Source organism: Aythya marila, assembly GCF_965140915.1.
Source record: "Aythya marila genome assembly, chromosome: 7".
Taxonomy (NCBI): domain Eukaryota; kingdom Metazoa; phylum Chordata; class Aves; order Anseriformes; family Anatidae; genus Aythya; species Aythya marila.
Genome location: NC_139048.1, coordinates 12376180 through 12403889, shown reverse-complemented (window position 1 = coordinate 12403889; position 27710 = coordinate 12376180). Strand labels below are relative to the sequence as shown.

Here is a 27710-nt window from a genome sequence, read left to right as displayed (position 1 = left end):
GCTCAGCTGTCCGTGTCTTTCTCTAAAGGCCACTAACGACCCAATCTGGCCAGAATTCAAGGAAATAAGCATGCATTAAGAATAAAGCAGAGCAGTTTACTCAGGTTCAAGGACAGGGCTGCCGTTCCAGTGGTGCTGAGGCAGTTATGAGATGAATGGAACTGTTCCTTGCTATTTCTCTCATTGCAGTGAGGGAAGGTAGCACAGCAGAAGGTGGTGATTCACGGTTTTCATGGAAGCTGAGGCTCTAAGTGCCTTGGAGCTTTTCTGGAGAAAAATAGAACTTTCCTCTGTTTCAGCATCTACTGCCCCAACGCAGGAACTCTGAGGAGGTGCATGCTTGTGTAGCTTCAACTTCAAGCAGGAATGATGGATTTGGTGAATAAAATGAGTTAGCAGGAGCTCCTCTGATAAACATGCTTCCTACCAGCTTACAGAGCCTGGCAATCTGTGAGCTTGCAGCTATTGGAGGGGATTGTTTATGCTCTTACTAGTTTTAATTCAAACTATGCAGGTTTTGCACTCATGTTTGTGACTTTTAAACACATCTGGCACTACTTAGAGAAAAACTAATTACTCTGCTGTTTCCTTCCAGAATGCTGATGTTCTTTTAAAAGTTTTGCAGTTCAGATCTGATGTTGTGTATGATTACTAGATTGTGATTAGAGAACCCAGAGGAATCTTACAGCTGCAAGGTGTCAGAACTCAGATCTAGGCTGCTTCAGTACATGAAAGAAGGGTTTGAACTTGTGCCACAAGCCTTGAAATGGTGTTAGTGAGATGTCAGCAGCAAAATTCCAAGAATGACTAACTGTAGAGCGTTTTGGTTTTATTAGGTGCTCTGGTTGTTAAAGCTGTTAGTAAAGTGGGCTGGAAATTGGCTTCCATAAGCATGCTGGGAATACATTGCAGTTTGCTCCGCTGTATTACTGGGAGATAGTGGGAGATGTGACTTATGGAAGGTCCAACAACGGGTTAAGAACAGAGACTGGCATCCAAACATTCAAGTGCCAGAGTCCAGACCACAGTAACCAGGAGACTGTACTGTGTGAACAGAAAAGTTGTGCTCTCCCCATCTTTGTTTAGTGGCTCTAGAGTGTACCATTATAAATATGCTGCTTCAGCAAGAAAGGGTAAAATGAAATATTCTGCTGTATAATTTACTATTAAATATCAGTGCTCTAAATCCTCGGGCAGACAGCTGGGGTCCTGAACCCATTACAGCACACCAAGACAGACCTCAGGCAAAGTGTTTTTGATGTGGTAATGAATATGCAACACTTGGGCTCAGCCTTAAAAGGAAAGGAGAAGTTAATGTGGAGTGGATGGGCTCTCTCCCTTCCCTGTGGATGGGTGTAAAGGATACAACATATTAGTTCAAAGAGGCCAAGAAGAAAATGCATACTCCCAGCTCTGGTGAACAGAGGAAGAAGATGAAGTCAATAAACAAGGATCAAGCGGATTAGTAGCTCTGCCCTTTAATCAGATCTCCCCTTAAAATCTTCTGTGGATCAGACTGTATGGAATGGGATGTATGTGCCCACGTTCTGCTCCACGGTTTGCCTTTGAAGGTGGTTGTTGATGCTTTTCTTTTCCAAAACCACGGTGATTTTTTTTCATCATTCCCCATTGTTGTGCCACCAAATGTGTACAGCACTAGTTAAAAAAAAAAAAAAAAGTTCAGGACCAGGCAAAAAAGGACAGAAAAAGGAAGAGAAAAGTAAATCTCAACTTCTTGCCATGCTTCATGTGAGAGCTGTCTGTCATGCTCATCAGGAGTGCCTGGCTGTGTGTGAGGGCGTGTGTTAAGCATGTGTTGGCACACTGGTATGTCTCCTGGGCCAGCTCTCCCCAGTTTTCCACTGTCGTGGCATCTGTAACATTCCTCTGTGGTGTTAAGATTTGAGAACTGGCTGTTTCTTACCCTCTCTCTCTCCTTTCTCTGTTAGTAGCCTGATTATTTCACCACTCTGTTCCTTGGACATTTGTTTCACTTGGGAAGGGTTGATGAAAATGCAGTCTCTTTGTGCTCATGACAACAGGTGTCACTTTACTAGACTATCCCCAATTTCTGTAATATAGTGGAAGCAGTCACCTCTACATGCCTGTCTAAAGCCAACAGAGGCAGTTTTTTTGTTATTTAGCTGAGTAAATCATAAATGCCATGTGATGTTGTTAGGATTTTTCCCTCCTAGAGCAAATTTTGCTGATTTGCCAAGATGATAAAATGCAGCAGTGAGGTTCAGCTGTGTCTGGGGTGGAATGTGCACGTTGTTTAGCAGTGTGCAGTAATGCTCTATTTTGAGCCTAGGAGGATGCTTAATGCAGCTTGCAGTAAGGGGCTGATGTACGGAACCTTTTCTGTGCTGATCATGGCCATCTGAGCCCAGGACGTGGTCTGAGGCAGCAGTCTTGGCAAAGCTGGTGGAAAAAGCCTTCTCTCGAGGGGAAATGGAGCTGACAAGGGGGCACCAAACAGCCTCAAGCTGCATAGGGAGGAGACAGTTTCCTGCAAGCTGTGTGCATGAGTCACCTATGTGGTCATGCAGCAAAGGCGTAGGAAGCTGGGAATAAAGGATTAAAAAGCTACCTACTTGAGACCACCTGAAGAACCAACAGAAACCAGCAGTGAGAGATTATGGCTTAACGCTGTTCTTCATGCAGCTTTCTATGTTTCTCTTTTCCCAAAGGATGCCTTCGTGCCTTTTCTCCTGCCACTTCATTATCAGAAGGCAGCTCTCAACAGGAACACGCGCTGGGCCAATCCCCAAGTTGGAGTGTGGCAGGTTTTTCCTCTACACTCATCACAGCCTTTTTCCATGTCTGTTTAAGCTTGGAAGTAGAGGTTATCTCCGCTCACAGTAGCTAAAGCAGGATTAGTCAACCCGTTCTCCTTGTGGGAAGGCAACTCAGATTATATAGCCCATGCCTTCAAACCCAGGAGGTGCCTCTCAGTTCCTTTTTGTACACTTTATGGACCTTGGCTGTGTTGTGCTTGTGTGTCCATGCTCTGGGTCAAATTTTTCACCTTCAGAGCTGAGTCAGGTGTGGCTCTGGCAGGAGACAGCGTGGGTAGAAACCTGTGTGTGGACAAGCCTTGCTTTTCTCTAGCTTTGCCTACAGGAGCTTCGTGTCACGGAGGTGATAAAATAACCCACCCACAGCCCTGGAGGTGAGCTGCTCCATCAGGAGCACGGTGCTGACAGTGCAGAACCTGTGCCCATGGGAGCGCCTGTGTGGTGGCAGCCAGGCAGAGCTGCTGTGCATCACTTGCTGTGCATCACTTGTGCTCACAGGCACAAGAACCATCCTGGGGCTGCCCTGTCCTGCCCGGCCCTGCCTGGTGCGAGCTGGCAGGGAGGAGAGCTGGAAGGTTTTAGCAGGCAAAGTGCCATCATGAGGACTGGAGAAATCCCTCTCTGCTGTCTGGTTCCTAGCACAGGACTAGGCAGTACTGAAGGGCAGGAGCAAGGTAATGGGTTTCTGCCTTGATGGCCCTGGGGATGAGGCAGGCTGGTACCGGTTCTGCTTCACTCTGCCTGCTGGCCCATTGGGGTTTTAATCTTTATTCTGTGCACAATTTTTAAAACCAGTGTCAATTTGACATTTTCACAAGCTCCTAAGTGCCTAAACAGCAAGGGCTATATTTAAATGTTTCACCTCTGCATTTTCTACATTTCTGCCTCAAAGCAGATCAGTAAAGCTGTGACACCCACTTTCAAGACAGAAATCGCTGATCATTTTTTCTCTAACACTTTGGCCACACTCTAGTTTCAGCCAGATTCATAGTCGGTGTCTTACTAAAGGCAGCACCTCTGCAAACTGACTGGTAAAGAGGATTCCTCTAGCTGAGCTGGAAATTCAGGAGCTTTTCGGTTCAACCAGTAAGGTCAGCGTCTACCACCAATATTCATGGCTTCCTTGTTCACATTACATCTTACTCGGGAATAACTTCTACCTGGGAGTCTTGTTATCAGGCTTAATGTGCTAGGATTGCACCAGGCATATTCTAGCTCCATCCTTCTGCTGCCTCAGAAACCTTTCTTGGGAAGCTAGAAATAAAACAGACTACACTTCTTTAGATTTTGTACAAGACTTTCTTTATTATAAATAAAGCTGCATGAGAAAATCTATACAAATTCAACAGTGTCCTGCTATAAAAGCAGCAGTTTGAATACAGCATCATGAATCAAGGAAGAGCTGAGTTTGGAGGGTTTTGATGTTATTCCCCATTGCAGTTCACTGCCAAGGTAGCTCTTCGTATTACAGTTTTACTTCTGAACTAACATATTACCCCCCAGAAAAAAAAAAATCCTAAAAAAAAAGACAGGTAATAAATAAAGCGATTTATGACATAAAATCCTATGAGAAGAACTAACCCCTCAGTGACCAGCAGCTAAGCTGTTAAAGGTGAATTCTTATTTCTTCACCACTGAGAAAATGTTGCAAAGGCTTGGCATTAAAAAAGTACGGTGAATAAACACCAAATCCTGCTGCTTGGATGATAGATAAGGTTTGGTTTGTGGTTGGCACAAAGTGAGGAGTGAACTCCCAGCAGCTCCCCTTAGAAGACGTTCAGCTCCTGAACAGCAATAATAACTTAGACCGAGGCATTTCCTAAAGGTGAATAGTTCCTGAGGCTATGTCGCAGATCAGTGGGTGTTATCACCACCACTAATTCCATGGCTTTGAGAAAACCTGTAATAAAGTATTAAAACCACAAGTTGAGGGCGGAGGGAGTGGCTGGAAAGCAGCAGAAGGCACTGGGAGTTCAGCTGGGTAATTCTGGTTAGCAAATAACAAGAGCAGCACCAAAAGGGGGCTGGGACGGGCAGTTTACCTTTCCTTAGGATCTCCGTAGGCATTACCAGGGATGTGCATTTGTTACCCGTGTCAAGCTGCTTCCCATGGATGCCCAGCAAGGTGTCAATCAGGGCAGCACTAAACATGGGGGCACTAAGAAGTCTTTGGACATTTTTAGCAGCAGACAGCTGATGAAGCTGTCTTGCCTTACAAACCTGTCTAATGAGATGTGAGCGTGGCCTTTTACTGAGAGGGGCAGTACCTGGTGGGCAGATTTATCACAGGAGAGACGAGCCAGGGAGAAAAGAGGAGAGAAAATGCCAGAACGTGATGTTCTTCACGTGGCAGCTCTCAGCCACAGCAGTGATGGCTTATAAAGGAGTCCCGTGTCCTGAGGCACAGCTGATCAACGCTTCAGCCCCTGGATAGGCATGAGTGGGTTTGCTCCTAGCCTGAACGCACAGACCAAATCTTGTAAAAGGTGCTCGGGGTGAAAGGAGCACATGGCATTCATGTAGGCAAATTATGACAAGCAATTTGCTTTCAGGGAAGGCAAATCCATAAATACCTTGGCTCGGCTCCGGCTTGGGTTCAGCTAAACCCCATGGGAACACGTTGGGGTGAGTCTGGGTTTAAAAGCAAATGTGCACACAAATAGAGAAAATGAAGAACAAAAGATTCGACGCACTTATCAGTGTAGGTTCCCTTTGAGCCTAAGCAGCAGTGCACTGAGGTGTGTAAAGGCAAGTTTAGGCCTGTGTACATGACTGTAGGACTGGTGTTACGCAGCTTTGCTCTGCCATTTTAAGAGAGAAGTTAGATTATTCTGTTAAACAGCCTTTTCTTCTCATCCTCCCCCTGCTCGACCTTATAACAAAGTTATTTTTCAACCCTGTGTGTCATTTCCTGAGAGACGGGGGTCACAAATTTGTTTCTGTTCTTTGGACAGGCTAAATTTAGATGCCTGACAGGAAGCAGCAGAGAATTTTTCATTTCTCTCCGGTTGGGCTAGGAACACATTTAGAAGCAGCTCAGACCACAACTGCTCTGGTACGACCTGCCTGCAGGCAGCCCATGCAGACCGTCAACCTGAGCAGGAAGAAACAGCAAATTGCTTGGGTTTGCAAACAACTGCCGCAGCTTCCAACGTAGCCTCCAGTGTTCAGCCACCCTCCCTGCACCTCTGCCTGTCGCTACCTGTTCGTTGTGTCCCCTGCGAGTGCTCCTGCACTCTTTCCCACTAGGGAAGGCTTGCTTGGTTATGCTGATGAAAGCCAGGGGCTTACAGCTCGTTAGCGTTAGCAATTAGTCCTGTCCTGATGCTCTGCCAGCCCTGGCAGTCTCCCAAGCACAGATGAGCCAAGACTGTCCTAATGGCAGTAGCTACCAGCCTCTTCTCTCCCATTTTGATTCCTGCCCCTTGTTTTCTGCTCAGACTTATTACTTAAGCACCCCGCAGCTGCGATGGTAAAAGCCAAGGGGAAAGCAATTTGAGCAAAGAGCTCCCTGTCCCCACCACTGGGGAACCAGGAGTGGAAACGGTGCAGAAAATGTCCCTCAGTGGTGCGGGGACAGACGTGAGCAGACATCAAGGAGGTGGTGAAATGGTTCGTACAAGGAAAAGACAGGAGAGACCGTGTCTTTGGGGAGTTTAGCAGCAGACTGGATAAGGAGCCGTGTGCCAGACCCTGTCCCTAGTAGTGATATGAGGTTCAGTCTTCTGTCTGCTGCATGGGATAGACGGGATTGACGAAGAGGAATGCCATCAGAAAAAAGATGGTTTGCTAGCTGCAGTTCCCAAGAGTGAACCCCATCAAAGCAGCAGTCTTCAGAAGGATCGAGGAAGCCCTGTAAGGAGTCAACCAGCTAGCTTCGACCTGGCACGGAAGGGATAAGGAGACACATGTAAGCAGCTGCAGAGATTGCACTGCCAATCTCTGCTGTGTGTGCACCTCCTGCATCCCTCCTCCTAATTTGGGGCCATCCTGCACTCAGTAAAACCATGCTGGGAGAGCTGCACTCCCATTTGGAGGGTGATCGTTTACTCCTGGTACCAAACTCCTGACATTGGGCTCATTACAGGGTAATTTTGAGGAGTTTCCTCTTTAATAAAAGCAAAACCTGCAGCAGTCGTTTGTCTCTTTGCTGGTTCTCAGACTTGCTGCCTGGAGATAAGGAAAGCAAACAAATAAACCAAAAAGCCAGAACCCAGTAACAGCATTTCTCTCTTATCTAATGTAAAAAAGGTTCCTGGTCGTTTATCTGTGGAAAATGGCTAAGAATAAAACCTGCTAGCTGTGTTACCACGAAGAAAATGGAAGACATAAATGAAATGGTCTCAAGACACAGGTCCTGCTGCTTGCTCTGCTACATTCTCCCCACTGAGAAAACACATGTCGTGTCCAGGAGTGTTTTTGATGGACAGGATGAGCTGTTTAAAATAGTGCTGCAAGCCCTATCAAAATGCCTTTTTAAAAAACAGCAGTTCCCCTTCAATTAAGGAGCAGTGCTGGATTTAGAGATTTCTGCGTGCAATCAGGATTGTGTGTGACCTCAGCAGTGATGCCTCCTTCTCCCACTGGCACCGAGTCTCACTTCGCATCGTCACAGAGCTCCTGCTGCCTGCAAGCAGCCAGGCTCCTGCAGCCCCAGGATCCCGTCTTTGACTCCTCCACCCTTTTCTTATCTTCCCCTTCCAAAGGAAATGAAGTATTTGGCCGCCACCACCATTGCATTGCAGGCATCTGAATAAATTAATTACTCAGAGTTGTTGCTCATCACCACCGTAGTGTGACTGAGGCACAATATAAAAATATATCCTTAGCTGCGTAAAACCCAGCCAGCACACCAGTGGAGCAGAAACTTACTTTTCTACCGCGCCTTCCAGTTTCTCCCTATTCTCCCCCCATCCCTCCTCCCTTCCTGCAGACACCACGACCAGGACAGGCTCAGCTGCAGCCAAGAAGCTGCGCTGGCAAGGTCGGTTGTCTCCAGGAGGCTTTGAAAAGCTGCCCTCTGGACGTGTGCTTAGAGGACCAAGTGTTTTTCCTGCTGGCTTTGGTTAAATGGACTCCTTATGGATCCCATTGGTGTGTGCAAGGGGAATGTGCACCGTGTACTCGTTGATCAGTGCAGACGTGTTCCTGAGCATCTCGTGGAACGTGTCAACTGTCTTTCTGTAAACCTCCCTGTGCAGCACGAAGGGACGGAAGAGGTTGAGAGGCTCGGCCCTCTGGAATGTGATGGGGAAGCCCAGCTCCGCCGGTACCTTCCCGTTGCCAATGAAGAAGTGGTAGAGCTTCTTTTCGTGCAAACATTTCTCCAGGAATTTCAGCATGTCCTGGAGCCGGGCCTCCAGCTTCTCCGGGGCCCAGTCCTGACCGGGACGCGCCTGCAGCAGATGCAGCAGCACTGTCTTCAGGTGGTAGTTGGTGAGCCCGCTCGGGCCCGTGAGGCTGCACTGCTTCCCGTGCAGGAAGGAGAGGATCTGGAGGCAGCTGATGTGGCAGGCACCGGCCGGCAGCGTTTTGGAGATGAGCTGGATGAACCTCCTCTCGTACACCGCGAAGGTGAGGAACCAGCGAGTGCTGGAGGGGAGCTCTGCTGCCAGCTCGTTGCGAGGGAAATGGGAGATGAAGTAAACGTCCGAGTTCTCGTACTGCACCACAGGAGTGAGGTTGAAGGCGACAGATTTCCCTGACCTGAATTTTATCTTCAGGGCTCCCGGGGAGTCCAAGAGGCTAAAAGACAGGTCGAATTCATACTTGTGGGAGATTTTGTTCCAGGCCTTGGTGACTGCGATCTGGAACCACTTCATGACCTGGTCAGCATCAAGATACTGAGTATTCTTGAAGCACAGGAGGTCTTCCATCTCGCTGCTGGGCCTGGAGGTATTGCCTTGGCTGTGGAGAAGGCACAGCATATCTTCTCCTAGTTTAGTCTTGTCGCAGATGCAACCCGCCACATCCTCGTCTGCCCTGCATACCTTGATAGTGCCGTAACCTTGTTCATCAGGGGGAAAATTGTCCCCGGAGCACCAGATCTGGGAGCGGAAGCAATACGGCTCTGGGGGCGCGAAAGGCACTATCAGGTCGCAGACAAAAGGTTTCCGCACCCTCCAGTTCTCGTACATGCTCCCCACACCCATGCAGTCCTCCACTTCCATGTCAGCGTCCCGGTTGCAGACGCTCCTCAAGGCCTCCAGCAGGTCGTCTGCAAAGCCCTCCACCATCTCCCGCATCCTGGCCATGTCGCCGGTGGTGCCCAGGATTCGCTTCTCGTAGAAGCTGGCCAAGGTGGCCTTGTCGGGGAAGGCCACCCCCTTAAATGCCTTCCCCAGGACAGCCATGTCATCCTCTTCTGCTCCTGTGTCCTGCCAGTTCCCCTCCTGGAAATCCTGCCTCCAGAGCTCGATCAGCAGGAAGATGACCATGGAAAGAGCTGTCCACATGTCCCACGGGACCTTTTCCTCTTTGATTTCCTCCACTACCTTTGCAGCCTTCTCCAGAGCCTGCTGTGCAGCTTCCTGGTCTGCGATTTCCTGCTCCAAGCGCAGCTTCTGCAGCCGAAGGCTCTCCTCCCGCTCCTTCATCTTCTGGATGATTTCTTCCGTGTTCTCGGGGACAGTGCCATTCTCTTTAGGGAAGAGGAACGGGTGGTTGATGATCGCCGTAATCACCACTAGGCACACTCGGAAGATTCCCACGGGCATGGCAGTTCCTTCCCTGAAAGAGAAAGAAAGGCAGTGACACATGATTTAGAGCGTATTCCCTTAAGAAGAAAAAATAAAACAATTCCCGCTTGAATAAAAGCTTTGGCATATTTTCTAACCCTGAAAAAGCTGCTTGAGTTCCTAAGCCAATGCCTGTTCCTACAAGTTACCAACTAAGCTTCCCAAGGAGACTTTATAAAACTTTATTGGTGGCTGGTGAGGATGGAAGGATCTTTCTCATTGAATAAGCTTTGAAGGACACAACTGTGACAGCATTTGCTACCCTCATCCCACCACAGCTCTGCGGGGCAGCGAGGGAGGTTACATCCTTCTCCCCTCCTTCAAAGCTCACAGGACAGAAAGGAAGAGAAACAGGTGGGACCTCCCCCGACAAAAAAAGAGAAGGCTGGAGATGAGCACCACTTGCCCCAGCACAAGGCTGGAGGTGCAGTAAGGCAGATGTAGCAGTGGCAGAGGCAGGGCTGTCCTGGCCGCAGGCAGCTTGGATCAGAGCAATGTGCAGCGCAGGCAGCCCCCATGGCACCTGGGTTCCTCCAGGGCTTGCACAAAAAACATTCACACGGTGCTCAGCACAAGGCTGAGTGCCCCTCCCTGCGTAACATTCGCTAACAATCCTTTTTTTAGAGCCCATGCACAGATGCTCGCCCTTACACACTGCTCTGGAGATGGTTTGCTGGCCTTTCTTGTGCCTTCTGCACTCACATTAACTCGTTAATTCATCGAGCAATGGATTAAAGCAGAATTAATGCCCAAAGCTGGGCGTTGCAGTTATTCTGTGAGCTCCGTGCTTGGCCACACTTTAAAACTAACCTGGGCTCACTCCCCATTGCCAAGGGCTTTTATCAGCTTGCCGGGGCAGGGCAGGAAGCGCTGGTGATTTCCGCTGCTTCGTGCTGTGCTCCTTCAGGCTGCGGGCGCTTTCCAAGCTTCAAAATAACATGGCCAGAGGCCAGGGGTGTCCTGCTGCAGTCCTGACTGGGACAACATCGCTCCTGTGCCCTGCTGGGCCCTGAAAGAAGCCTTAGGACCTTCTTGCACCCTTCAGGAGTCTTCCATACCTCAAGGCCTGTGGCTGTCCTGCTTCCAGAGGCTGCCTGCCCCAAGGCTCTGCCAGCAGACAGCGGCAGCCCAGAAATCCCCAGGCTCAGCTGAATTCATTCTCATTTGCACTGGCAGTCTGGGATATCCCCCCTGGTTTAGCAGGTGGAGGGTAGGGAGCGCGTACGCCTCCTTTTCCCCCAGCCAGCTGCCATCGACCTCTGGAAGAGGGTCAGGATGGAAACTGGAAGTGAGAACATCTCCAGGTAGCACGGATTTGCAAGAGGCACATCTGTTTTCAGCCTTAACAGAAGAAGCTCAGGTCAAAACTGCCCTTTCACTGCTGTAGCTATTCCCAGCAGAAGATGAATGCACACACGAAGCCCTGGAGGTCGGGGATGCTCAGTGGGCAAGGTCAGCTGCAAGGGTGGCAGGGGCAGAGCGTTCCCACATCTCATCACAGCCAGCTTTCCTGGCCAACATGGAAAGACCGAATAATACAGGTGAAACCAGTAGCACTGCCTGCTGGGGCGGCCCGTAACAAAGGCTGCTCTCTTCACTCGCTTTCAACTTCAGCCCAAGCCATTTAAGCCTGATAAAAATATTTATGCTTGCGCCGGCTGAGACAGCTTTGGTGTGGGGAGGAGGGAGGGAGCCCAAATGCTTCCCAGCTGGAGACGACCAAAAAGAAACACTATTGTTTCATCTACACATCATCACATGTAGTGACGTTTCAGTCTTAAAATATATATATATATGTATGTATTCAGGAGGTTTTAAGCAGCAAATTCCCAAAGCAGTCTTCAGCCTTTTCTAGCCCCGCCAGTTTGTTGGTTTTTTTTTCCATTCAAAGCACGGACAATGCCCAGACGTGGCAATAAGCTTTCATCTCGCCCTCCTGTGTGCAAGGTGGAGAACGAAGCAGCGTGGGCAGGAGGAAGGCTGGGGTGAGCAGCACATGGCCCCACCAGCCCGATGAAGACGGCTGTGCCAAGCTCGGTGCCAGCTCACCGCCGAGCAGCGGTGGGTGCTGGCTGTTCAAACCTGCCTCCACACCAGAGGAATTGGTTTCCTCCTGGGCTTTTCTGTGGCATTCACTGCTTCAGTGGCTGGGCACTTTGCAGATGTTATGGTTACGATGGCTCCAAACAGGCCTGAGAAGTGAGGGGGCAGGCACCGTCCCCGCTCCAGCTCGGGGAGATAAAAGCAGCTGATAGCCCTGTTGCCTGATTAGAAACAACCATCAGTGGCATCCTCCAGCAGGCTGTACGTTCAAAGGCTTCCCCAGGAGCACCTGCAGCCCTCCGTGCTTGGTTCCCAGGCAAATTACACCCATCCTTTCAAGCCTGAAGTAGCCTCTCCTGAAACTGCAGCCTCCATGTGCCCTGAGCCCGATAACCCTCCATCTTCTCCGAGGACACAGGAGAATATTTTCCTTTCATTAATCGCCCTTCTCCCTCCCCAGGAGATTCTCATACCGCTCAATTTCTCCCCCTTCCCCCCCGCCTCTTCTATTCTGAGCCATGGGAAGCAAAGCCCGCTCTGGCTGGTGTTCAGCAGTAGCCCAGGCAGGAGCGAGCTGAAGCTCTGATTCTTAAATTAGAAAAACCCAAGTGAAGGGACTGACTGTGGTCCAGTCGTACACTGAAATACACCGAGACGTCATTAAGGACACGCTTGATTACTTCCTGCGATTCGGCTGACACAAAAGGCAGCGCATAGGTGACTGCCACAGTGTGCTTCACTTCGGTAGGCTGCAAGAAAAGCAGGGATTTGAAGAGATGATAGTAACTGCAGCTGGTTGGGAGCGTTTTTCATTGAAAGCTGCCAAGTTTTCAAAAGCAGAGCTTTCAGGGGAACAAATATAATGTTTGAGAAGGTCCCTGAGGTCTGTAAAGGACTCTGCAGCCTGTTGTACTAGAGAGATGGATCGTCCAGAGCAGCCACTGACCTGCACTTGGGCTTTTTTGCTGGGAAGACGCAAATCCCAAACTTAATTAGTGCACTTAATTAGTCAACCTCACACCACTGACACTGCTGGTTTTCTATGATCTCCTCATCACTGCTCACAGAGCAATCAAAAGGCCTTTGCTGGCTCAGGGTGGAGAGTGAGGGCGGTTTTCCTTTGAGTTTATGTATAAAGCTTCAGAAATGGATGTGCTGGATAGATGCTCATGGAAAAAAGACAAGGGTACTACTAGAGGGGGCAACACACTGGTAAAAGTATCAGTGGGGTCTCTGCCATTAGCTGCTGGACGTTTGCTCAAATTTTGCCTGTTTTACACTAAGAACAAGAAAAAAGATTTTAATTTTACATGCACACACTCAACAACAGAGCACACATCTCTACCCTTGTGGTCTGATCACTTACTTGGGATGACAAGAACTTCTGTTGAAGGCTCTCCTCCGAATTCAGGAGGGGCTGGCAGTAATTGAAGTTTTGGTCTCCTTCCCAGCCCCTGAAGCTGCTGCCCTCATCACTTGGCTGCCTCCAGGTCAATACTCTGCTCGCCTGTTTGGACCTGGGCTTCCACAGGAATCGAGGAATTGGCATTGGCAAGACATCAGTCAAACCTGTCTGGTTCTTGAGACTATTTTTTACTAAAGAAGCACTTTCTGGGGTGGGCAGGATCCGAGTACTATTTTTGGTGAAGAATTTAAGCCCAGGATCGAATGAGGTTTCCTCCCAGGGCCAGAACTGGGAGGCTGTGGGTTACCCGGTGTCGCGGCAGGACGGATGCTGCCAGCAGAGGAGAAACTGCACCCAAGAGGAGAAACTGCACCGCGTCTCCAGACAGGAGTTTCCAGGTTCACAGGAGTCAGCCAGGTGGGGCTGCCGAGGCGCTGGACCCTGGGGGAGGCTGCAGGGCCCTTGTGGCTGGGGCAAACACACACAGCCCACGTACTGGGACAAGCCCCAGGGTGACAGAGGGTTTATTGCACCAGTCTGCTCTTCCCACCTGCAGCATACGTGTTAGCATGTATGACCACGTCTGGTTTCCACCCGGGGATGTCTCCTGGCACAGACAGCAAGAGCCCAGGGGCTCAGATGAGGATCCTCAGCTGGTTTCCACCGCCCAGACCCCACTGTTGCAATGAGAAAACGTCCCCAGATGTGCTCAGAGTATCCTGCACTTCCTACTCAGGCCATGTGCCCGCTGGCCTTTGTTTTGCTGTCCGAGAACACGTCAGCCCTTCGCACCACCCGTGAATATCCCGTGCCAGCGGGGTCGGTCGCCCAGCCCCAGTCGGACATCCTGCCCAGCAGTGGGCTCTCGGAAGCCGTACCTTCCTCCTGGGACAGCAGGTCAGCTATTTCCAAGGAAATGCTGATGCTCATCCTGTGTACGGGGCCGGGGAGCCCTCCCTTCCCACCGGCCGGTGGACTCGGCTGGACAAGCACCTGAGAGGCATCACTCTGGGGGCAGCCCAGCTCCCACAGGACCTGCACATCGTGGGCTCCACACGAAGCTCCGGGTGAGCACCGATCGTGCCAGCACCACTGCAAGTAGGGGAGTGCCCAGCTTGCTCTAGGGAGGACGAGGATTCGTTCTCATATCTTCTCATATCTCATGTCCACTCATTCACTGTCTTTGCCATCAGGAAGCCTTTCCTCACACTTCATTAACTCTTGATGCAGTTTGAGCCCCTAACTTTCCAGTGACCGTTGTGAGTAAAAGCAGGACAGGCTGTTTCTTTTCATTTTGCAGGACTTAAAAATATTTAGAGGCTCTTCTCTCCCCTCCTGCTTCATCTTTCTCTGTACACGGATGTATTTGTGAGATGTTGCCATAATATCCCATGGCTCCTCTTCCTCCGTCCCCAAAACCTGGACAGTACAAAGAGCTCCCTTTCTGGCACATACAGAGTTATTTACCATCTAGCGCTCTTTTCCAAAACCTACAGAGATACAGGACTTGTTAGATTTGCAGTTTCATCAGCGCGTGGGGGATTTTTCTGGGTATTTCTGAGTCACCATTTCATTAGTGGCATGCCATATCTGTGTGCACAGAAAGAATGTAACTCTGGCCCTCTCCTCCTGCCACCAGGAGCAGTCAGCCACCATAAAGGACACCTGTAAAAGCTGCTAAATAAACCCAGAGCCACGCCATGCCCTCAAAGCACTCGCTGTCTGTAAGGCTGGACACAAGAGGTGATACCCACAGAGACCAGGAGATAAACCAGTGTGAGGAGGATGTTTCTCAGCATCCTGCCTGTTGCCTGAATGTCTCTCTGCTTTTCAACTGTGCAAGCCAGCTCAGCTCTTGCCAGCAAGCAGCACGTGGCAGCCTGTGCAGTGCCTCGGGTTCCCCCCTCTATGGCCAGGAAGGGTTTATTACAAATTGTAACAGGCTGCTGGCTGTGAGGGATGCAGGAGGGGAAAGGTAGGAAGTGTGTCTGTGGCTCCCACCCACGTACTGGGCTGTTGTGGTAGGATCCCGGCCAGGAACAGCTTGGCTTTTTAAGCTGAATAAATTTTATCTGTTAATTGAGAGGAGAACAATTGGAGTAGACCGAACTTTTATGGTTTTAGGAAAAGAAAAAACACACGCCAGGACTGAAAAAGAAAAGAAAAGTTGGCTTACCAACCTCGGCAGCTCCCTCCCCCTCAAACCAAGCGCGATGGGAGCCAGGTACTTTTCCCTTGCACAATCTTTCATCAGCACAGATGGCCAAAAATAAAACAACAACCCCCCTCTGCCTCACTGAAGGGCTGTAATGTCAGCGACAACGTAAGGAGCGATGCCACTGCACATGTGCTGGCTGCCTCACGATGGGACCCCAATGGGGTCATCCCAGGGGCTCTGGCCGTCACCCCCTCAGACACACGGCGGCTCATCAGTCAGGACGGGACAGTCACCTCGTGGAAGGGTGTGTGAACACAAAAAGGGATAAATTGCCAAGATCTTTGTTCACACCTGCCCTCCTTTTCCCGGTTAATTCTCAGCAAGGTGAAGAAAATGAAAGCAGTGTTAAATCAGCCAGCAGGTACTCCGACTCTCTTCACCCTTCAGCATATTCCCTGCATCCCTCAGCACCCAACTTCACCGCGTGTTGTACGTACATTGATCCGGGTGCTTCAGTATGATCGGGGCTGGAGGAAACATTACTAAAAAGCTGATTTCCCAGCAGGGATACACCATCCCAGCTCATCCAAGAAGAGCACACGTAGATACTGGCACGGCTCAGACGTGACTTGCAGAATGATTGTGGTTTACGTGTGACAACGAGGTCCCATGGCAGTCAAGTAACGAGGAGCTTTTATACGCTACAGACAGTAGACAGCACATGCCTCGAATTGCCAGATGCTTCCACATTGAGAAGCAAAAGCAGCAAAAAAATTGTCATTGTGGGCTAGAAATTTGCTTGGTCTGAGCTCTCCCACTCCATCCCAGTCCTGACTCAGTGGCAAAGCAATGCAGCTGTGTCAGGAGCCCTGCAGGCCCCCAAGCGTCTGCTTTAACAGGGCTCAGAAGCACTGGGTGAGCCTGGTGGTCTGTGTGATATTGGAGCATTGTTTTGATAACTGGTTGCAGCTGCTTGTATTCAAACAGTTGGGGAGGAACAGTATTAAAAAGCTGGCTGTGGTAGCAAAAACGTCACCACAGAAATGAAAAGCAACGCTTTATTCCATTGCCTAAAACCCCGGCTTTTTTATAAAATACAAATATAGTTCCTTAAATAAAGCAAAAACACCAGACCGTGGAACCCCTGAAGGGCTGGGCGGAGGGCGTGGAAGGAGAAGAGAGCAACAAAGAGCGATTTCGCTGCAACACTTCCTCTGTTCTCACAAGCAAACTCACTGCTCGCACAGCCTTTCCTCTGCTTTCACTAGGACACTCCCTGCTCGCAGCACACCAGCACGGGCAGGAAGCGTCAGGCCCTCTTCCTTCATCGCGTAGTGGCTCTAGAAGTGAGCAGGGGAAACAACACAAACGCTCTGAGAAGCAGTAAGCCCGTTCTTGGCTCACTCCTCATAAACCCATGGACTGCCAAGAGACACGCACGCACACAAATATCTTGGCTGCAGAGCACTGCTGGCTCTCCCCGCTTCTCAAAACTAGTTCGGATGAATAAAAACCAGAGGAGAGAAGCAAAGCCATACAGGAAAACAAACCGTCCCCCTTCTGTGTGGTATTTCCACGAAGCTCATCCTTCAGTGGTCACCAGCTCGGGGCCATTTTCACCCAAACGAGTGACTCAGAGCAGCCGATTGCTGCACGCACCCGGACATAATCATTTCCATGTGCTCTTCGTTCAGCCCCCTCTGCTCACCAACACAGGAAAAGATCTTCACGCTCTTCCTTTCCCCGAACTGTTTGTAAACTGATTGCTGGGAAGCAAAACTCTGGAAGTGTTTAATGGGGTAAGAGTGATGCAACTCACAGCACTGCAGCAAAAGACCCAGACGCGCATGTGAGGGCTGTGAGGACACGTGGTTCTTATTTGGGATGTGTGGGGTGAACCCAAACGCTTGCTTCCTTTATAACATAAGCACCACAAAGGAAGGCTTTGTTTGAGAGCCAAGGGGCAGGCTCTGCACGCTTACAGGCTGCCCTAGGATGTAATGGGAACTGTGAGTCATGGTTGTGGGGCCCCTGCTCATGGGCACAGAAATCCCCTCTGCAGCAGCAGTCAAGGAGCTTAGCTTGGAAGCAAAGAGCTCCCAGCTCTGCGTGGAAGACCGAAAGCATCCAGGACCAGCAACGACTGCAAGGCTGAGCTAAAACACGTGCTGTGGGTGACCTACAGCGCAGGCACGTCCCTCTCGGTTGGCATTTCCTCCTGTAACTCTTTAAGGTCCTGGGATCACAACCAACACCCGTTCCAACAGCACGAAGCAGCCTCAGCTCAATGAGGAGCTGGGATGGATGTCAGCCAAGCACCTCCTGACCACCTTTTGTCTTTGGTTGCAGAGGAGCGTGGCCTTGATAATTAGATGGGGCATGGCTAGCTCTCGAGGTCAGACTGCAGCACAGCTCTGTGTCAAAAGTCACCTGAAGAGTCAAGGTAACTCCTGTCACCGTGTGTTACAGCAGGGGAGAGCCAGCTGAGTAATTCCAGCCTCCCAGAATACAGAGCCCTATCTCATCCTTGCCCCTCCTACCGTGGGAGAAAAAGGTTTTCTCTGTTTATCACCAGTGGATTGCCATCAGCAGCTTAGAAGCAGCCTAGAAGCAGCCATACGACCGAAAAATCAAGAAATCTAGAAATCAGACTTCTCTGAAACCAGTGGCAGTCAGGTGCCTGAACATTCAGGGGTAAATGATTTAGGGGATAAGCATCTTGGATCCAGATACACACAACCACAAGCCTGTACTGTGAGCATGAAGTGTCACAGTTTAGGCTTGAGAACATCTCTTAAGCTCCACCTCTTGTATACATTAACATTCTCCCAGAGCTTAAAAATAGGCATATCTTGCATTGCCCTGACAGAGCAATATGTTTTCTCCTGCCTACACGCAGAGCCTAAGCTGCCTGGATGGTTTCTGGCAAATCCCTGCTTTGCTCTGAAAAGCTTCCAGCAAATCTCCATCTCTGCATCACAAGACAGTCTAGACTAGTGCCTAACTACCATGACCTGTAGGAATTTCCCCTCATCGCTGTGTGTACTTTCTGCAAAGGAAGGTGTAAGCCCCAGTGGGGTTCTGGCTCACACAGATGAGAGATACCTCCCCCCCTGCAGGCAGCGTGGGAACCTTTTGCTCCCACTCCCCATCAGGTGCTCTCCGGCATCACCAAATCCTCTGCAATTCAGAACTGAAAACAAGGCATTTGAGCTGAGTTTCATCATTTTCATTCGATTTTTTTTGGCTACAGACTGCATCTGTTCAACTGACAGCACCCACCATCCCTTGGGGAACCCAGAGAAGGCCACACCGAGGTGGCTCAGCTGACACCTCGGAGCTAAACGCATCACTTCTCTGCTCAGGTGCAACAACCTTCTCTGCGTGCTCTTCCCCCTGGTTCTGAAAGCGAAGGAACAGGACATTTTCTCTCGCCAGGCAGCTGAAGTAACCGTATGAATCAGGCTGTGCCTAACAGCACTTAAATTCTGCAACAGTTGGCCTCAGCAGCCCTCGTCCTTGCCAATACCACACTCGGTTTTTCCAAGCCGCATGCATGGCAGTGGGGTGCATCAGATGTTTGCCCTGCAAATGCTGAAAAAGCATCTCTGCCTTGAGGCAAACATCACTGATATAAATAATGTGCCGGATCAGCCAGAAAAACCTGCCTCTGGAAGAGGAATACTAATGAGAGGTGGTGGGGGGAAAGGAAGAAGAGAGAGATCCTCATTTACACACGGGCGATGGCAGCGGGCCAGCTCTCACAGCTTTGATCCAGGCTGGTGGAGGAACATGCCAGGGAATGCAGCGAGCTGAGCTCTGGTGGAGCAGAGCGGCCGTCTGAACGAACTGGGATGGGAAAAAGGGGGACAGACACCACCCGACGCAGACACGGATCCAGAAAAAATAAGGAAAAAAGCAAAATCACATGGACTACGTGAAAGAGCAGGTACTGGGAGCTGCAGCAGGACACGGCGGCAGCCAGGATTGCTGCTCTGGCAGCTGCCTCTGCCACCAGCCACATTTCTTCCCTTCCCACCACTGTCTGCAGCCACACGTTCAGAGTTTCCCCAGGTTTCTCAGGGATCCTCAGACAAACATCATCTGGGCAATTAAAACTCTGCACGCTGCTGGTTTGTAAAAGCCGCTGCTTCACTTTGATCCAACCACCTCTACCGTCAGCTCTGCTCATCAGGAGGCTGTCCAGGCACTTTCAGGCCTTGGCCTCTCCTCTGAGAGCTGGAAGAGGGGGGATGTAGCGCTCCGTGGATCTGGGAAAGGGAACTCCAGCCACTTCTCCTGTGTGGCAGCAAATGCGGCAGTAGCTGCTGTCAGCAAAGCTTGGACCTTTTGGTTCCCATCTGCCTTCTGACTAGAGCCCAAGGTACCAAGCAGCCAGATGAGGGCAATTCTAGACTGAATGATGGAAGCAAGAGGCTTTTAACACTGAACCTCCAAACTGAAGACATTTCCCAGTTAAATCTTCTCAGTATTGCTAGATCTTTGCAATGCTGTCAGCCCCTCGCTGCGGGAAACAACACCGGTTCCTAAAACATGAGCCACACCACTTCCCTTCCAGCACTTCTGCAAGGCTCAAGATCTCCTAGCGAGAGCCGATCGAGATCAAATCACGCCAAAACTAGAAGGAAGAATGACCCCTGGAGCACTTACCCGCTGTGCAGCTTTGCAGGTGCTCATTAAGCTTCACATTCCTCCCATCGCTGCACTGCTGAGCAGGCTCCGCGCAGTCACCCACCACTGACGCCCAGCCAGGAAGTCTGCAAAGCGCAGCGAGAATGAATGAGGAAGTTCAGGCAGGAGATGGGTCCGTAACACAGTTATCTAAATCAGGCATTGATTAAAATAGAGATTAACTCCCCCCCCTCCTCCTTACCTAGCACACTGATCGCGGAAGCTCAAGAGACCTGAAATAATCAGCTTTGAAGTGATCAGGGAAGAGTTAAACCTCGGCTGCTCCCACGAGGAAGTGTGTGAATCGTGCCCTGGGTCCTTCTTAAGTACCAGCAAGCCAGGACCTCCCTCCTCGACTCCATCCTAACCCACCAGCCCTTTCTTTTTCAAATGGATTAGGGTCAAATTAGCAGCTGCGTAAAGGCTGGGATGGTTTTGCCTGGGATTGGTTTGTCTCAGAAAAGGCACTAGCTGCTGTAAGCAGCTTGCGAGGTAGGAAGACTTGCTAGGAGAGCTGATGTGAGAAACAGAAAGCGCAGGAGAAGAGGCAGGAAACAAGTCTGAGAGCAGGCAGGAAGACGTGAAACGCAGAACCACAAGATAAACTACTGTACTTTAGAAGGAGAGCTTATGAAATTTCAGATGAAACAGGAAACGGAGCGAAGCCCTCTGAGCAGAAGCAGTCGAGTGGTGCGATGAGCAGATGGGGTCACCCAGCAGCCGCCTCCCTCCCAGCCACTTCAAACCCTGTGCGTGCCTTGATCCAACGCCTGACGCAAGCTGGAGCAGCCCCTCCCCGGGCTGAGATGAGCTTTGGAGCCAGGTCCTTTGAGGGCCCGGTGTGAAGCCGATGTGCCTTTGCTCTCCTGAATTGCTTCACGTCGGCAGCTGCTGGGGATGGGGTTGATCAACCCTCCCTCCTCCCACCTACCTGCTCTGAGCAGACCGCGTGTAGTTTCACTTCTCTGCTTCCCTCTGCAACTCGGAGCCCAAACTGAACAACCAGATGGAGCCCCGACGTCCTGATACCTCTGCACCACCAGCAGCACGCTGTGCCAGCACGGCAGCCAGGCTCTCCAACCCCACAAGGGCAGGATCTAATATCCTAGTGGATGTTTGCTAGCCCTCAGGGCCTGCAAAGTCTGCTCCCGTGGTGGCTGGAGGCCAGCAAGGTACAGCAGGAGGTTGTGCTGGAGGAGAGGAGCGAGGAGCGCTGTGCTGCCAGGCGGGGAGAGGAGCAGGGAGCTGCTGCTAAGGGACCTGCACGTTCTCACTTCTTAAAAAAATATTAAGTCATAAACCTGCAGTCAGGATCTCCCTCTGCTATACGTTTACAGATGTTGGAGAAACCCTGGCTGAGGTGTAGGTCACAAGCAGGTCCCTGTCAGTAGTGGCTCTGCATCCTCTCGCGCTGGCACAGACCTCCTCTGGCTCCCTCCATGGTGTTTGCTCTGGGGCAGCCCTACACCAGAGCTTCCTCTCCACATCAGAGATCCCAAACGCCCCTGCTCCAGCGAAGCTCAGCAGCTCATCCGGCCTTCAGGACACGGCGGTAAATCCTGTTTGTTTTGCTGAATCCCTGGCCAGAAGAGCCCAGCCCTGAGGCAGGCTCGCGTTCAGCAGAGAACCAAGGCGGCTCAGCCACCTTGGCACGGCCCACACGTGTGGAAACCAAAACAAGCTAAAAAAAGAGCCCTGCCGCAGCTGCACCCCTGGGCTGGCTCTCTCCATCCCTCCGCTCACTCAGATCTTGGCTACCTTCCTCTCTTCCAGCTCCCCGTGCTGAGGGTGAGCAGGGAGAAGGTTTTCAGCTGAGCCTGAATCCTGGGCTCCATGGCTGGGCACGCGATGATGCTGCCCAGCACGCGCCCTGGCCTGGCTCCCTCCCTCCCTCCAGCCTGACAGCCAGAGTCTCTCCTTCCCTCCACCACCCGGCAATTATATGTCGGGATGGAAAGTACACTGCCTGGCAGCAGAGCTGCTTTTTATCAGGGTAAGTGGATTATAAGAACACTTGGGAGAGAAAGAGCTGGCCCACCCAACAGCCTATTTTAAAGGGGGGCTGAGGGAACAAGCCAGGAAATGTTTTTTTTTTTTTTTTTTCCAGCTCCTTTCTCCACTGAACCATTGCTCTGGATTGTAATTGCAATTCCACAGAGCAGGGAGTGCAGGGTAGGACAGCACAGAACTGCAGGGAGACTTGGGCAGACTCCTTATGGAGTTCACGCAGTTTATCAGTGTGTCCCAGAAGAGCTGCTTCTTAACACTCACCTTGTTGACAGAGGCTGAATTTAGCTTGAATTTTGCAATGAGTAAATTTGCTTTAGGTGAGATACAGACGTGTAAACCAAAAAATAAACCACCCCTTTCGCTGGTGCACTCATTGCACTCAGGGAACTGAGTTTTAAAGAAAAAAAAAAAGGGGGAAGAAAAAAAGCCACAGCATAACCCAGTAAGTGTGCTTTCTGATATCACTTCATTTGCATGAATTTATTTGCAGGGAAGCCCCAAGATACTGAATCAACAGTCAACAAGTAACCCGTTGCTAAAGCCAGACTAAGATTGTCTTTAGGAAAGCCATGCGGTTTTTGCATGAAAAACAAACTCAGAAATGAGTTAGATCAGCACACTGAACCCCAGAGCGTCGCATTTCTGTGGGTCAGGTTTCCTCTCTCTATTGCTCACTGCCATGTAAGGAGGGCTGCAAGCACAGGCAGACCTCAGAGGCACGCAGGAGCCCTTCTCATCAGGGAGGGAACCAACAAAATGTGAAATGGGAGCGTGAGGCACAGCTCTGGTGGCCCCAGCCATCACCTGGCCTGCAACCATCACTCACAGAGAGCAAACTCCTCCAGCCCCTGAGCTGGGCTCTTCAGTCTGACTTGTAGGGACTGGGGATAAAAGGCTGGGCTTGAAATACCGCAGTGCCCAAGCAACAAAGAGAGGAAGACAGTTAGGTGGGGAGGGGCCAGCGAGCTCCTGACAAACAGGTACAGCTCCCTGGGTGTGTGCAAGTACCCGGCTCTCCCTTGCACACACCGATCGCTGGTTTCTGTGCACCCTGCTCATGCAAAAATAAAATGTCATCTACCAGCAGGGAGCCAAGAAGCCCTTGGGGCTTCACCAGTACTGACATGGGCTCTCTGACCTTTGGCAAATTGATTCACCTCTTTCCACTCCAGTGGCCGTCACACTTAATGTGTGTATTTCCCATACAAGCAGCAAGAAGCATCTATTGTGCTGAAAACAAGGCAGAAGAGAAGGCTTTAAGTTTCCATTCCTAATTTCCAGGCTCTGCTTTTCCTTAAGGACTGAAGAACCCCTTTGAAGTACATTAAGGCAAACTGGGAGCAGTAGGGTTTAAAAAAAGATGTCTGTGAAGGGAAGCAGCAGTCAGAGCTGCAAAGAGCATTGGGATCCTCAGCAAACCAACCCCAGCGCTGCCTGCCCGGCACCTCGGGGCCTTGCTTGGCAGCCCACAGCAGTGCCCTGGGCATGGTTTAGGCTGCTGGCACTCGGTAAAAGTGCACCAGTCGTAGCATTCCCTGTTAGTTATGTTCTCTTAGGGACACTGCTGGTGCTCACCTTGCCTGGCCACGTAGCAGCCCCCGATAGCAACACCTCCAGTCCTCCTGGAGGACTTGAGCACGGCAGCTCCCAACAGAGCTGCTTCAGCGGGAGGCTGCTCCCTGACTTCGCTCTGATCTGACGATGGAAAGGCCACCGAAACCCCGGCTCTGTGGCAGTCGTACAGCCCAGGACTTGCAGCATCGCAGCCCTGTACCACCACCACCTTCCAAACCAGGCACACACAGCCGAGCCCAGCAGCTCGGCCCCGAGCCCAGCTCCCTCTCTTTGTGCTCCTGAGCGGGACGCGGAGCAGAGAAGAAAGCCAAGAGCTTTGCAACCAACTGCGCCCAAACCACGCTACCCCAGGACGGAGGCAGCGAGCTGGGGGCACCCAGCCCTCACCGTCCCCGGGACCAAGCCTCCCACCTCCTCCCGCACCTTTTCTCCCCAAAAAACCCCGGCAACACCCTGCCAGGAACCCCTTCCCCCCCAGCAGCCCGTCCTTTCCCTTCCCGACCCCCGGCACTCACCGGGCTCCGGGCCGACCCCGGCGCGTCCCGCAGGCGGCTCGGTGAGGCTCGGTGAGCTGCAGGAGGGCCCGCCCAGCCTGTCCGGAGCGGAGTTTTGCTTGCTTTTGCTTTTTTTTTTTTTTTTTTTTTTTTCTCCTTCCCCTCCTTTAAACCACCCCCGCCAGCCCCAGGGGCCGGCACGCCGCGGTTCGCAGCCCCAGCTCGCCGCCGGCTCCCCCATGAGCTTCCCGGCTGGTTTTGCAGCGGGGACGCAGAGGGAAAGCGCCCATTTTGCCTCTCGGATGCCTGCTGACCTCCCGGGGGTCTCCAGCCGGGGAGCTGTGGGGTCAGGGGCCCGCCAGCCCCCCGCTAAACCCCGCCGGGGGCACGGGAAGGGGGGCTCCGGCGTGGTGAAATGGCTCCTTACGGATCGGGCCGGGGAAAGTTGGCTCCACAGCCAGCACTTCCACCGAAATGCTCAAGGAACCAGCTCGGAGCAGCAGCACGGGGACATCTGCCTGATTTGGGGCCCCAGCCCTTCGCTGCAGCCTTCCTCCTCCCTCCTCAGCATCGCAGCTCTCCGCCAACACCGCCTTGGCGAGTCGCGCGTTGTGCACTTCACCGCTTGGCTTCCCCAGGTTCGGGTGGTAGATGTGCTCTACATGGCAGGACCCGCACTGCTGAGGCTCCTCAGGATCCAAAATACCAAAATATCACCGGGCAAACGTGGGGGCACAGCTCTGCACAACTGCTTGGAGGTGCCAAGTGGGGCTGGCATGGCAGCCCGCTCTTCGAATTTCCTCAAGTGCTCACCAAGTAACAGTTTTGATGTTATTTAAAGGGCTGAGTTTTTAAAAGTGTGGTATGGGTATGATTTCCTAAGTGTCTGAATCGAGTTTATTCAGGTTTACCGGCAGCCTGGGTGTTAGTGCATTCCTTTCCCATTATGCCACAACCTAAGGAAAGCATCTCAAGCACAGCAGCGCTGGAATCTCCCCGCGCCGCGCTGCAGGACTCGGCCTGTCTCGGAGCTTCCCCTGGGAGCTTTGCAGCACCGGCAGGAGTGAAAACGATCCTTCTCCAAGATCACAGAGGTCCGTCACCTAAACCAAAGGAAAATATCTATTAAATATCACCTGCAGAAAGCCTGACAAGGCAGTCATTACTGATTCTGGCCGTATGTGTATATACGTATCCATTGAACAATACAAATTGCTATAGGTTTGAGAGCCTGTGACTCCCATTCACCTGTTAAATCTTCCTGGGATACAGGTAAATGAGCAATGCAACAGGGGAAAAGTCAGAACAATTTTTTCGAAAGGAAGGCTCACATCCCAACAGATGATATTACATATCCACAGCACCATTCAGGATCCACTTTTTGTGCCCCCAAGATGGTATGAAGTTATGATACCAACACAATACATATAAATGGAAAAGTCAAACCAAGACACGTTCGTTTGATTTATATTTCTATATCTTCCGATGCAGCTCAGCAGTTTGAAAGAGGAGAGAAAGCTAGAAACACATATCCTGACAACTCCGGTACGTGATTCATTGTTTGAATATTGCTGCACTGCAGAAGACTTAAGATCATTATCTTGCTAAAGGTAGTAATTTATTTGATAATGAGCCAAACTTTGCTAACATTACTCAGACGTTGGGCAGGACCCGAAGCTGTGAGCAGTGGAGTAACAGTACCGCAGCACACTGGGACATAGCCTGTGGCTCTGTCACATGGATGCTGCTGCAGCAGAAATTAGGCATAATAATATTATTTCTAAAGTGGACTCTAACATCCTATCCGCAGGAGTAGAACAAGAGCAAGATTTGGGCAGAGAGTTAAGTTACAGGTAACTTCCTCAGTTGCTTTCAGATATGTTAGAAGACTGAGGGATTATTTTGTTCTTTCCAGTAGTGCTTCTTATTTCTTACAAAACTAACAATATTTCCTTAGACTATTGCAAGCAGTAAATTAAAAATAAAATCTTACAAGATCTGAAAAGAGTGAATAGGGATATGATAGGCCATGAGTAGGCAGCAGTGAAATGGGTTTTAGTACAGTCCAGCTTCACCTTCGCAGGAACAGAGGACAACGGGCTGCCAACCAGGAGCACACGGACGGATTCAAGGAAAAGTCCAGGCAGACAGGGTCACTTGCTCACAGGTGTCCTCACCTACTCCCCTACACCTGACCTTATAAACATCTTTAATCTCTGTGACTTCCATAGCCTTCCTTAGGTATTATGAGGGGAGGGATATTTTTTTCAATAGCCTTTTCCTCCCAATGGACACGAGTGTCAAGCAGTGAAAGATGCCAGACAAATTTAAAGCTAGAAAAAGATTTGGTGGTTGAAAATTAAAGGGCTTAATAATAAAATATGAATGAGGGAAAGGAATCAGAGATTAGGGAATGGATTCTGCTGGTGGAACAGAAAGGCTGTTGGAAGGTACGGGGGGAAGTTGTTTCTGCTAATGAGCACATTATGAACCTAGATACATTTGAAACTCAGTTTTAAACACAAGCAAATGTTCATGGTTGGGATGACAGTCATGGATCAGGACTGGCAAGTTGGTAATGGAAATCATCCACTGAAGAAACCTGAGCCATGCGTAGGGCCGAGTGTGCTTATGTATTTGTAGGCTTTCCTTCATAGCCTCACTAAGGATTAATGATGCTGGGCAGTGGGAGAGGGTCACTTCTACTAGACTGTTCTTCCGAATATGTAGGAGGAAGCATCCTCCCCATGTCACTCTAAAGCTGTAGCTCAGATTGGTAGCATAAACCATAACCCTGGTGGTGCTACGAGCCCACAGTGGGCAGCGAAGGTGATGGCATCAGCAGAGCATTGCTTTCCTCCAGGGTGCTGGGAGGATCCCTGCGCTTGGCTCAGAGAGAGGCAGAAAACTTCAAACAAGTGTCACAGGCCATTGTAATCCTTGTTGAAGAACTGTGAACAAAAGCTTTGACATGAAACTGTTTTGTGGTTTCAAACCGTGCTGTGGAATGGCAAATTCAGCTTGGTTCTAGGATTATCGACCTAATTTCAATTACTTCCCATAATTTTCATCCATTTTATTTTTTATGTAGAGCATGTAATTGTACATTATACAAAGACAGCTTGTCAGCTTTAACTTGTGTCTCAGAGCTAACCAAGCTCTTTATTAGGGTGTTTCTATTAATCAAAACATTTCCATGATTTGACTTTTCATGAAAATGGTAATGAGACATGGTGTGTTTCTTCCTCTTGAGATGCTTGGCTCAACTCCAGTGCCAAACATGATCAAAGGTTGCTGCTATTTAGGATCTGTTGTATGATCTTTATGGACAACATAGGAAGCCTCAATCCAATTTTTCGGAACAAGTGTTCTCATTATAGCAATATCATTTAGCTTTAAAATAACAGAAGGAAAGTGCTTTCAAAAAGAATATAGTAAAAGTATCAGCTGGATTAAGGACTTTATAGCAATTCCTTGTGACTGGAGAAGTCACAGTATGATTTAGTACATTCTTGTTCCTTTTAATACTGCAAAACTGATTTAACTCAGAAGGCAAAATGGATTTTAGGGCACATCCAGGCCGTCAGCCCACTGATAGCGTCTGCAGTGTTGGAGACCATGAGAATGCGATGGATTTCCACATTGCTGAGGGAGACTTACAACACTTTCATGTGGAGAACTAATATTTATATAACATTTTTAATATTTCTAACATATGTAAAAGCGATATTTTATTTTAGCAAATGGTTAGACAAATTTTGCTTTCCTTAGTGGTGATTTCCCACTGATTCCCATCAT

At 50.2% G+C, this 27710-nt stretch overlaps 1 protein-coding gene across 3 annotated transcripts; it reads right to left on the bottom strand.

Moving 5' to 3' along the window:
- Positions 1–1113: 1113 nt before the first annotated feature.
- On the bottom strand, positions 1114–24465 carry ITPRIP (inositol 1,4,5-trisphosphate receptor interacting protein). Of its 3 annotated transcripts, XM_082764994.1 has the most exons (4): positions 23934–24465; positions 22982–23073; positions 19813–19919; positions 1114–9527 (listed from the first exon to the last, which is right to left on the bottom strand). In XM_082764994.1, exon 4 carries the CDS (start codon positions 9512–9514, stop codon positions 7865–7867), a length of 1650 nt encoding a protein of 549 aa, XP_082621120.1. In that variant the 5' UTR covers positions 9515–9527; positions 19813–19919; positions 22982–23073; positions 23934–24465; the 3' UTR covers positions 1114–7864. The 3 variants fall into 3 exon arrangements, with proteins under 3 accessions (XP_082621120.1, XP_082621118.1, XP_082621119.1); XM_082764992.1 differs by lacking the exon at positions 22982–23073; XM_082764993.1 differs by lacking the exons at positions 22982–23073; positions 23934–24465 and adding an exon at positions 20036–21516.
- Between the last annotated feature and the right edge of the window lie 3245 nt (positions 24466–27710).